Below are 12,552 nucleotides of genomic sequence, written 5' to 3'. Positions count from 1 at the left end.
TATTAAACCCAGGTTTTCTACAAACACATTTTGGTCATGTCCAATTTTACAATGAGTAAGATTATGATATTTCATGTGCCGCTTTCTAGGCATTAAATGAACAATTTGGTTCACCGTAAGTGAAAATTTACAGTCACAGAGTAGCACAAGAATGTTATTATTCATTTTAATATAATGACAAGCATAGAGAACTCACAGAGTGTCTTCTGCTTATATAGGACTTCCATCTTACTTTAAACTGTAATGCATTCAACTGAGTCTTTTTCAGCAAGAAATGTTTTAATTTGATATTCAGCATTTCCCTTCTCTTTTTTAATCAAGTGAATGTCAAGATGAAGATTACCTTAATCACGCCATTGGGTTGGGAGGGCTCTGACCATTTTAGCAGCAGAGCCCTGCCATTTTCTTTTTTTTCCACAGTGAAGTTGCTCAGGCCACTGGGTGAAGCTTCCAAAGTGCGCACAGATGTCCAGGGGCTTGAAACCTGCCCGGCGTTGTTTACAGCTACGACATGAATATGATATGTTGTGAAAGGTTTCAATCCAAATAAATGAGCCTGATGCTTTGTTCCCTGAAGCAAGAATACAGATGTTTGAGTTAGTTAAAAAAGTAATCAGCATCTGTGGTTTATGTCACTTGGAAAATGAGGCCTCAGCTCTGGGTCACTTCAGACTGCTTTGCAGAATACCCCATCTGGTCCCTAGGATTTTTTTTGTGTGTTTTTTTTTTTTTTTTATGATTGAGCCTCAAAAAGAAATTCTTAGAGTTAAAAAAAATTATCCATCATTATGATGGAGCCTTTGGAGTGAATTCCTTGGGAGTCCTCCACAGTCTGAATCTCAGCTAGGACACAACTTACAGTTCATTCAGCATATGTCTGAGCTTGCTCAGTGAGGATGTAGCTTCCTGGAACTGGACTCAAGCATGTAAAAACCTGTGGTACACAAGTGATGCCTGCCTCTACAGAAATCTTACACATCTCGTGTGTACGTGTGACATTTCACAGGCATGCTGTCCTGTTCTAGCTACTCAGGCCATGGTAATCTGGATAAACAATTTGTAAATCCCACCAGGCTCAGCCAGGGCTGTAAGGACCAGGGGCTGACCTGCTGCCACACCTGAGCACAGCCCAGCAGAGGGGTATGGTGGGGATGCAGGCTGATGGACATCAGCCATGGCCAGGAGGGACCACTGGCATCCCAGCCCACCCTAAACAGCATCTGTCACAGACCTGACACTGCTTGGGCAAGGAGAGCCTCAGCACAAAATCTGATCTCGGCAGGAAGGTAAAACAGCCATGGAATTATTTTGAACACTCACAAAAGGCACAGTGACCAACAAAGAACAGGAGTAACATGCTCCAGTAGGAGACTGTGAAGATGTGTCTGATCAGAGGAGCAAAGAAAAAAGGAGTTCAGCTCATCACTGATATATTTAATCTGATTTTTAGCTGTACTTTGGCATGAATTATATAGACCACAAGAAAGGGAATGCAGGAATTCAGTTGCCTTCATGTGATAGAAAGAGCTGAAGTCAATTTCCCTGTGTCGGTAAGTAGTATTAAGTTGTTAAATGCTAACATTTCCAATTGTTTAATATTTAAACATTTGTTAAGCTATCAGACTCAGAAACAAATTTTAAAGAAATATTAATTTCTTTTTTTAAATATTAAAAGTTAGACCATAAATATTTAAATAGTTATTTCCTCAAAACAATGAGTTAGTCTTTTAGATAAATATAGCACAGCATTTGAATGACCAATATGAATATTAAATCTGAAGATGCCATAAGTACAGATTATAAACATACTTTTCTGATAAATGATTCCTTTTTTCTGTTAAACAGGGCAAATACTAGCAAGATTAATAATGCAAAAAAGTATAATTCTTTGTTAGGAATTCCCAGTCATCACTGCCAAAAAAGCGCAAGCTGAAATGCAAATAGCAATCACCTCGAACAGATTATATATAAAAAAGCTCTGGCTGCTGTGGGACATTTAGAGATATCTTTTGTCATAAGAAACATGGAAAGCATGTGGGCTATAAAGCAAAAACATATGTATATTGTCAATAGCAGCACCTGTTCAATTACAGTTTATTTCGGTATGGAGGATTTCGTTCAGCCCCTAGATGGCAATACTATCAAACACTTTTTGTAACATGAGTACTTAATGATTAACAACATGCGTTCAGTCATCCAACATACTCAAGGCAGCCATTAAAAAAATAACAAACCTGATTTCATTATAGATTCTTTTAATAAACATTTATGGCTTAGATCCTTGAAAGTGGAAGCGTTTAAACTGCCATAGCCAAAAAACCTATACAGACGACTGCAAAATTATGAACTGCAGGTTAAAGAACCACGTTTAAATCGAGGCTCATGCTTAGCATAAAAATCAGGCATCAGAAATTATGTTGGCACAAAACATGATTAAAATTAGCTTTACAATTGGATGTAGTCTGTATTAATAGTTTTTACGACGACAGTTATCTATTAGGTTTTCAAAACAGAACTTTTAAAAGCCTAAAATTTACATTCCATGGTTCGGGGGTGGGGATGGGAGGAAGGGAGCACACAGCATTAAATTACTGCCCCTGAACTGCTACACAGAGGCTCTCTGAAGGTACAAACACATTATTAAAAACATCAGACAAAAAGCAATGGCTCTGCTTTTTAATGAGCTGCATCATCGGGCGGGTTTTTGTGACAGCAATGCTACAAAACACTAGATTTCTATTTTTGAACAGAAAACTGGCATATTTTTCATCACCCTCTACCATTTTCCCACTAAACCCCAAGATTTAATTATTTACAATCCTCACTACACTTTGAAATGAAACAAGGATGGAGGGATTTCCTAGCCTGCAGTTCATCATGTTCTCTGGAGACTGCTAAACCGTTCCTTCCAGGGATGACTTTTATCCCTGGCTCCTACAGATACTTCTTGAAGAGCAAACGGTTTACATGTATTTTTGTTTTGTTTGGTTTTGAAGTAAGCTCAGGGGACGTACTCCCAGAATACAGAGCCACACTTTCTCCCCCTGCACTGCTGCCATTGCCAGTCGTGAATTTGCTCAACTCAAAGGCTGATGCTGAAAAGAGTATGGATGGCAGACTCGGTGATTCATTTTAAGAATCACTTTATGTCCTCCCATGACATTTTCAGCCTAGAAATACTGTCCTGCTGGAATGGTCAAATATAAATTGTAAAATACACCTTGCACTGATAGCACTGTAACTTTGGCTTCAGCAGGCAACGACACAGCCTTAAACAGGCGCAGGAACAAAATCATTGTCTGGAATATCCTCCCAGTCTTCCTCTGCAAAGCCGTAAACTCATGTTTCCCGTGTTTACACGTGCTAACAGCCCAGATTTCATTCACCATTAAAAGAAAACCAACAAAATAAAATTTTAATGTGAACATTAAGATGTTCGTAGACTGGCTGACCATGAAATCCAATGGACTTCAAGCCCGGGCCCCTTTCTCTGTCCCCAGCTGTCAATCATTCTCACCCCATCAGTCATTAAATTAACAATATTCCAGCATATATTTCAGTGTGTACAGTCTCACATTCCTCCTCTATGGCCCTTTCATTCATTCCATGTAAACACTATAGAAATGGACACCTGACAGGAAGGAGGTTGTGACAAGCCACTGTGACCTGATCACACCCTGTAGCCCAGAGCCTAGCCTTTGACACTGTCCTTGCTTTTGGCAGCCTGGTCTCCTCCCCTGGTGCCGCTCTAGCAGCACCACAACTACTCCAGGCAGGACCTTTGGTTTTGTTCTGTAAAGTGTTTCACATGCTGCCAGTGGCAGCACAAGCTGTTAACAGCAACAAATACATTCCTACACTAATTCCACTCTTCTCACTATAAATTAAGATAAAAGTTATTTAAAATAAAACCTTGTTTTAACACATTTTTCCAAACATAAAACGAGAGAGCAAGAGTCATGAATAATGCATTCGTCAAGATTCGCTTCAGATTGCCTTTTTTGTTTGTTTATTTTTTAATTCATGAACGCAGAAGTCACTTAAAGTCTGGAAACAAATTAGCATAGTCTTTCATGCCGTTCAAAGGCAGTGGCATCCATAATGCAAGGTGCCTGCCTTCCTCACTACCTCTTGGTCCTCCTCCCAGGCACGGGCAAGGCTGTGCAGCCTTCAAGGGTCTGATGATTTTACACTGCCTACTGTGATTGCTTTTGACTACTTGAAGTGCCCCTAAGGTGGCAATAGGGTCAAGAGGTCTTTGTAGGTTGAAAATGATCAAAAATTAGCATTGATCTGTAGCTGTCAATAATACTCTGCACGGGTGGACTCCCTGAACAAATGTTTAAACTGCATACAACTACACAACCTAGTCATCTTTGAGTCTATCGATCTGATGAAGCAGCACTTCCAGGGGTGTCACTCTGGGCTTTTCCTCTTCCTTCAAGGCAGGCCAGCTTACCCAGTTGCCTAGGTCTCAGGGAATGAGTTCAAACCGTGACAGACACATCAGATCCCTGAACCACTGAAGAGCTGCCCAGGCAGCTTGAGTATGTGTCCCTTCTTCAGGGGTAATCATCAAAGCTCAGCAAGTCATCACCAGTCATGTTAAGGTTAGGCTCTGGTTTCTTCTCTCTCCCTACCTTCTCTTTGTGCCATAATCTCTACTTGGCAGGTATCTTGCATAGCTAATAAAAAGCTAGCTCATTCTTTCTGTGAGCCTCTAAGTAAACCCAGTGGCATCAGACCCTATCACACTGTTAATTGTAGCAGTGGCACGGGGATCCAAACCAGCTCTTCATAACCCATGGACATAAACAATGGGAAGGCAGTTCAGTAGAACATCTCCTTGTCTAGAGGCAGAGATGGGGAACTCTCCCTGGACAAGGGAGGAGAAAGCTATGGTCTCCTGACAGCCAGAACATCAATCCATCCATCATTTGACTAAGATTTTCAAATTCTCCATCAAGGAAATCAAAAAGAATCCTCCATACGTGACAGAAGCAAAGGGGAATGCTTGGGAGTTTCTAAAGATACTCAGTTTATCCTGACCTTTGTCATTACCCTCTTTGTCTAATCCAGACTCTGTCATTTTCTGCAAAGCACTGGGAGCACTTCTACCTTGACTCTGAGGTTCACTCTTATTTTCCAGCCTATTCTTAGCCTCTGCCTTCACTCTAAACATTACACTGAGCTCATATTCACATGCAAACATTAACTTTTCCTTTGAGCTGCCTTCCTTCTTGGGCTTATATCGTGCATACTGTGTCTCTTCCATTTAAAAGAATCTATTCCTAAAGCCTTATGCTCAGATTCACAAGGATATAACTTATGGATACACAAGTAATCTATGAGTCTATTCCTGTAGCAGTGTGGACTGGAATATAAATTATTCCCATGGTAGTACTGAAAAATCTCAAAGGTTAGTCCAACAGAAACCAACATGTTATTCATTTAACCAGAAATTATCTTGCCTACAGGTAACCAGAATTTCCATTTTTACAAGAAATTGATGTTGCATTAGTTATTTTCCTTCCAATCTGTATACAAACAATTTTAGATTTTTAATTAAATTTTTTGGGGTAAATTTCACTTAAATTTACATTTTAAGAACTTCTTTGAACCTCATTTTAGAATTTTAAAATTGCCTTTCAACATGTATATTAAATTTTTAATAATTATTTGATTATTTGATATGACCCAACAGGCTTTCAATAGCAGCAAAATGTATCATACAGGTAATAATTTTTATGGCAAATAAAAACCCAAAGAATAAAACTAGACAAATATTTAAACAACATTTTTAAGTTCTTAAATCCAGATAGTCCCTTATTAAACCTAAAATAATTTTTAAACATTTTTGCCTAGGGAATGTTCATCCAAATTGTCTTTTCTTGGGATGAAAGGACACTCTTCCTTTCCCAGCCCTGAGACGGATTCATGCAGTCTTTTCTTCTACAGTGGCTAGGAAATGACATTCAAAAATTCATTACATTTGAGCTTGCTTTTCTATAAATAAATCGAGGAAATTTTAGTTAAAAAATGCGTTAGAATAAATTTAGCCCACAAAGTAAAGCACATAAAGTGGCTTCTTATTAAAACATAAACATTGATTACATGTTCATAAAGATATTCTTTCCTTGAGATTCCTGGCAAAATGCTATTTTTTCAATTTTAAGGATGTTCTTGTACTTCACTTTTAAGACAAACTGTAGTTTTGCCATCAACATCAGACAACACAACTTTTCTCTCCTCTGTGACCCCATGTTTTCATCCTTTCCTAAATGCTAGCAGCATTTTTAATGAAAACCCAAATCTGCACACCCTGTTTCACTTGCCACATAACTGAATCATTTGCTACACCAACTGTTCTACATGGGCTTGTGGACTGTACTTGGAAGAAACCTTTAAAAACAGCACTAATCTAAATTAAAAATATTCTGCAAACAACAACAATTAATACCTGATAGAAAAACACTACATTGCAATTAATTTTCCTCCTTCCTGGCAGGGCATGTACAGAACTGTGAATTGCATGTAGCTGAATCTGTCTCGTGGAGTTGCTGCCTATTTTCACAGTAGAGAGTTTTCTTTCCTGGCACACCTGGGACCTGCTGCAGTCTCACCAGGCATCTGAATCCCCAGCTTTGACTTGAAAGCAAAGCAACACAAAGAAAACTAGGATGCATTGCACATTAAAATGAAATCAAACACAATCAAGTTGGCCTTTGGGTAGCAGTACACTTTTAAAAAATCAGTGATGTCGTACTTTTGATGGTAAAACCTTAAAGAAACCTCTTTGGGCAAAGTCAACACTGAGATTCATTTCAGTGAGATTCCTCTCCTCTCCTCTCCTCTCCTCTCCTCTCCTCTCCTCTCCTCTCCTCTCCTCTCCTCTCCTCTCCTCTCCTCTCCTCTCCTCTCCTCTCCTCTCCTCTCCTCTCCTCTCCTCTCCTCTCCTCTCCTCTCCTCTCCTCTCCTCTCCTCTCCTCTCCTCTCCTCTCCTCTCCTCTCCTCTCCTCTCCTCTCCTCTCCTCTCCTCTCCTCTCCTCTCCTCTCCTCTCCTCTCCTCTCCTCTCCTCTCCTCTTTTTGCTTTTCTCTTATTTTCTCTGTTCTTTAATAATTATTTCTTTAAAATTCATCAAACATCACCAAATGGCACCTTCTCAAAAATTTATTTCCATCTGTATTTGTGTAATTTCTACTAAGAAATACTGAAACCCAAAAAAATATTTCTTTTTCTGCATAACTAAATAAATAAAATAAACCAAAATATCAATGACATGACATTCCACTATAGGCACCATCTAGAGGACAATGTCAACATGTTTTCCTAACATTAATATTTTATCTCTAACAACACACACAAGACCTACTGTATAATAAACCATAGTTTTTCACCCATATTTTTCCACTTTAAACCATGTTTATTATTCCTCACAGTTAGAAAGCGAGGTAGAAAGAAAGAAGCACCTCTCTCTATAAACTAGATAGATAATGGGACAGTTTTCCATAAACTTTGGGTTTAGTCAATTCAAAGCTGACAGTCAATACTTATCAATACTTATCCCAAATGGTACTTTTTGTGTTCAATAATCATGTTGACCATGAACAATTAGACTAAGTTTCTCTTCAAAATAGGACAGGCTACATCTGAAGGAAAAAACAATAGTACCATTTGAGACACAATAGAGCATAAGATACCTGAATCACAACAAAAACCAGTTATGTGTCACCCTTGGAAAAACGTGCATATCTTTATGTCCTGGTCTTTAGCTGAGTGAGGAGTGCTTTGTGAAGAGCTGCTGGGAGTGAGAGAGGAGACAGCAGCTTCATCAGCAAAGAGCTCATGGCATGTCAAATGCAGCATGATATTAAAAACAATGTCAAACCTTACAGAATTGAGCTGGGAGATTTGTGTGCCATTCCAAATTCACACACCACGTAATGTGGAATCTGCATAAACACACCAAGGTAGTGCAGAACTTGCCATTTGCCTCGGTCACAAGGGGAATAGGAATGAAGCATCTTTCAGGTGGAGCTTTTTAATCAGGGGTAGACATGCGTTTTTGGGGAAGGTAAAATACTAGGAAAGTCAAGCACACAAAGCCTGGTTGGAGTTTGTGCCTCTTCATTACTACTGGTGCACTCATCCAATTGGACTCCAAGATTATGTTTAATGTAAGTACCACATGCAGTGCTCCTTACAAGCAACAACTTTCCGTCCACTATTTGTTAACATTTAGGAGTGGAGTTTCTCTCATGGATTTATTCCATAGTGTCTGTAGACATGGCATGAGAAAAAAAAATCGCTGCTATCAAACAGCAGCTAGAGCCTAAGGGCTCAAACCTGCAAATGGTAGGGGGTACATCCTTAATATGGAGCATTAGGGGGTTAATGTTATATTTTTTCCTAATGCCACAAACCGTATTTTTCCATTTGATATTTTGGCTGATGGCCAGAATCAGAACAAACAAAATCTGGACTGCCACATCAGTCTTAAGTTTCAAATTTTTTTTTTTAATTATTTTTCCCTAATAATGTCCAGAGTGGTAGGAGCTTCATAAAACCAGTGTAATGAAACCATGAATGTTTTTGTAATCCATGAAAATGAGTAATTTATGTCTATGAACTTCTCAACACAAGCTATCTTATGGCACTCAGTTTAACTTTGTTGCAGAAAGAATGTACTTTTGTCATGACCAAATATCTTGGCTTTTGGTTTCATTTCAAGTTTTGTTTTCCAAGAATTCACATTGCCCCTATTACATTTTTGATTTCAAATATGTGTGCCATGAGACACCTTTCTCATCTCCTTCCAAATAACATCATGTATGGTAATACGAGGAAAAGTAGTTCTGAACACTGTAAAACCTTTTCCATCTGATCTTAAAATGACCTGGATGCAGTATCTCAAAATTTCTCTTTTCTGTAAAATTTGAAAAAGATACTTTGGCTGTAGTTTTGGTGAATGGAATACAGAGAGGAAAGACTCCTTGGTTTTCCCCTATGAAAGCAATTATTTTCAATTTTTGCCTTTGCACAGCTCAACAGCCGTAACAGGGAAAGAGAAAGGTAAAGAGAGAGTTTGAAGAAATTTTTAAGGAGACTTGTACAAGGACAGTCTGAATCTTAACAATGATTGCAAGTGAACTCCCACATCAGTTTCATAGAAAATGCCATTGAATGCGAGTTGGGCTCTATAAAATTAGGAATTCGCAGTTATATATGACTTTTCATCATAGGTTCTCCCATCATATTACAAACATTAACTAATTAAGTCTCAGGATATCCCCCTGTGTTTCTGCGTGCAGCTTCAGGAAACTATAGTTATTGGTTTAGATCCCATTTTACACAGGTACAATAGATGTGTCATATTATTGTTAAATGCAATAGTTTATTCCCTTAGTTTATTCCCTTTTCTCAATCATTCTGAGTCCTTGTCTCTCTCACCCAACACATGCAAAAAAAGAGCAGTTCTAACTGCTGCTAAGTAGAGGCAGATAGCACAGCCTCCAGGCAATTCACAGCTTTAAATCCCTGCTTTCTGCCAGCACAATGGGAAATAAAAGCAACATTTTAAAGGAGACTAAAAGGTTTTTAATTCCTATTTTTTTATTTCTTTCTCTCTGCCCTGTACTGAAGAGTCCTAGCTCTTCATTCGAACTTTGTCTGTTCTGTATGTAATCACTTCTGAGAGACATTCAAAGGTAAGCATAAACAATTTACTTGGAGCTACATTATAAAGGCCAAAGTTTAGTCTGAGTTTTTACTGAACTTAAAATGTCACCTTTAAAATGAACTGAGTATTTTTTTAAAAATGAAGGGCCAAAAAGTACAAACCCCAATCTCTCAAAAGGCTTCTTTCTTCACCAGGTTTTCCGTTCCTTTCCTCAATGCTTTACGCTTCCTACATAAAGATACCTGCTCTCCAAGCAGGGACTGGCTGAAAGGAAAGGAAAGTATGTAGGTAGTCATTTGGGAAAGGTGCAGTACAATTATGTCAGTATAAGCTAGGAAAAAAAGATTTGCTCTGCACCTTTTTGTACAGAGCAGGCACCATTAGCAAAAGGCCAGAAGCACACAGTGTTTATGCAGGGAGGGATGACTTCTCTCTTTTCTGTGCCTGGAGGGAAGTTCAACCTATTTTCTGAATATTAGCAGGGGATATTGATCAGACACACATTTGGGTGTACACTTCAGGGACATATTCCTCAGCAAAGCACAGCTTCTCCTCAAAATACTGAGAGATTGAGCAGGGATCTGACACTTTCCCTCCAGATCTTTATGGGATGATCCCCCAGTTTTGGAGTAGGGGATTTCTACAGAGGATCCCTGCCCCTTCTGGGCTAGTGGAGAGCCTCAGTGAGTAGGCTGAAAAGCCCTCATGTCATATGATGGTAAAAAGGAACACAAATCTTTTTTTCCCATTGCAGCTGCTATGGACTGCCCTGTTGGTGAAAATAACAAGGTCCAATAAGGAGCAAGTTCTAGATTTCTGTGTCCCTTAGCAGCTGTGTCTTGCCATATGAAGGCTCGGAATTAACTCCACTGACAGGAAAGGCTTGAAAAGAAGACAAGAAAAAAGAGTTGCAATGGAATTTGGTAGAGCAACTGGAAGAGAATCTGCCTTCAGGTTTAAAGTCCTGAAACCAAGTAAACCCAAATGAACGTGGATGTATGAACATCCAGATCTTCCTAGGATCACATGGGTGCAATTCCCTCTACTTTAAGCTTACAGGATGCACTACTGGAAAAAAACTCACCTTGACACAACATATGAAGCTGTGTCTGCAGCCTGCCCGTTCTCATTTTCTATGCTGTCAGGTGAACACTGAATTCATATACATACACAGAAAAGCAGACAGCTATGTCTGCTGCAGTGGGAACAAGGAAAGCAGCTAGCTAAGCTTCACTTTGAAACGTTAATGCCTAAAATAAAACAGAGACTTTCATCATGTTCTTTCATTAGTCCCTCCTAGTGTGGGTTGGGCTTCTCACTGCAAAGCTCCTGCCAAACAAGAGTCTGAGCTGTTTGTGGCTTTCACTAGCCAGATGAATTAATTAGGGAAGAGATGAAATATGTAAATACTGAAATATTACTAGAAAACCGAAGCATAAAATGTTTAGCTTGGATTCTGTATTTTCCTTACATATTTAAGTTACTTGGGGAATTAAAACAGGTCACTTAAGCTTAGTAAAGAACGTATTGTGCTGATTTCTGAATTGAAAATGTCTTTACAGCCCATTATCGACTCCTGCATATTAAGTTGTAAATCCACTAGTTTCACTGTCTCATCTATTGATTAGCTGCATGTATGCATGTTACGAATGAGCAATCCAAAGAGAAATTACTACAATTTAGTCATTTTGGGAGACACTTGCAAATGTATTTAAGTGCCCAAATATGAGGAGAGGCACTATGAGAAAGAGTCACAATGTTCTCCTACATTCTGACCCAAACATTGTGTAGCTCCTGTCCTCAGTTCCATCTTACACTCTGCACAGAGGGAAGGAGGTCTCTCCACAGGGAAAGTCTGATATTTCAGCTTAGCCTCTGCTTTGAATGGTGTGTCGGAGAAGCCACACTCTCTCTCATGACAGATTAGACAGACTAGCCTCCATGTGCCATCCAAAGTAAGTATATAGAATTCACAGCTGTGATTTTTTTCTTAAATTCACTTAAGACTCAAAGAGAAATAAAGGCAGTAACAACATTTTCAATCAGCACACAGCAACAGACCATACAGGTTTGCTCTTTCTTGTTTCTTAAAATGAAACACGAAACCATTCATAGCTTCAGGAGTTGAACTGCAGAAGTTTCAAAAGACTTTTAAATCAATGCAAGCTTCCATTTTCCTTTTCAAGGATGCTGGATCAGGATCTTCATAAGCAGAAGAACAAAACTATACAGTGAACGTAGAGGGCACCCAACCAGAACAAAGATTTGCTTTAGTTAATCTGAAGCAAGTATCTATTTAATTAAAACTGAAACAAACGTCCTCCTGATTTCCATGCACTGGTCAGCATTTTGGATGTCATCTTCATTCTGAGATCACGTTACTCAAGTGTGGTTTGAAATTTCCATTAATACCCTCAAACCAAATATCAGTACAAGGGTTTGTTAACAAAGCAAGCCAAGGTGTTGTGATGCTTCTATGCAGGACCAGGAAGAGAGAAACTGCAGTACGATAAAAATCTACTGCAAATTTTTGTCTCAAAAATATCTTATTTTAAAAGCCACATGTTCTCAACTTTTATTTTTTTTTTTTTTTCTCTCAAAGGCAGTACTGTATTTGACATCAGGGCAACTAGAGCTCAAACTATTTTGTTACCTGGTAGAAAAAGGTGATGTTTTCTTTCCCATTTGCTCTCAGGGTCTCTATTCAGTCTTTTTAGACCTGGACTTTCCAGTAACATTAAGCACAGTACTTAAATATGTCACTGTCTTAAGCTACAACCATAGTATAAATCTCATGATCTATTGGTACATCACTGGTCTAGCATTTCTAGCACAGACTAGTATTAGAGAAAATCTAAATTATCATCTGTC

General features: G+C 38.8%; 1 protein-coding gene across 8 annotated transcripts in view; it reads right to left on the bottom strand.

The window, feature by feature from the left end:
- USH2A (usherin) overlaps positions 1-12,552 on the bottom strand; it is a 368,811-nt gene that overhangs the window by 27,360 nt on the left and 328,899 nt on the right. For all 8 annotated transcript variants that reach the window (XR_015802194.1, XM_088161172.1, XM_088161173.1 and 5 more), the window contains exon 62: positions 344-571. Coding sequence is in view for 7 of the 8 variants with exons in the window: in XM_088161172.1 (XP_088017298.1) it covers positions 344-571 (228 nt within the window). In the remaining variant the exon portion in view is untranslated. The remainder of the gene's footprint in view (positions 1-343; positions 572-12,552) is intronic.

This window comes from Sturnus vulgaris, chromosome 3, assembly GCF_052056855.1.
Source record: "Sturnus vulgaris isolate bStuVul1 chromosome 3, bStuVul1.hap1, whole genome shotgun sequence".
Lineage (NCBI taxonomy): Eukaryota > Metazoa > Chordata > Aves > Passeriformes > Sturnidae > Sturnus > Sturnus vulgaris.
This window is presented reverse-complemented; position numbering and strand designations above follow the sequence as displayed.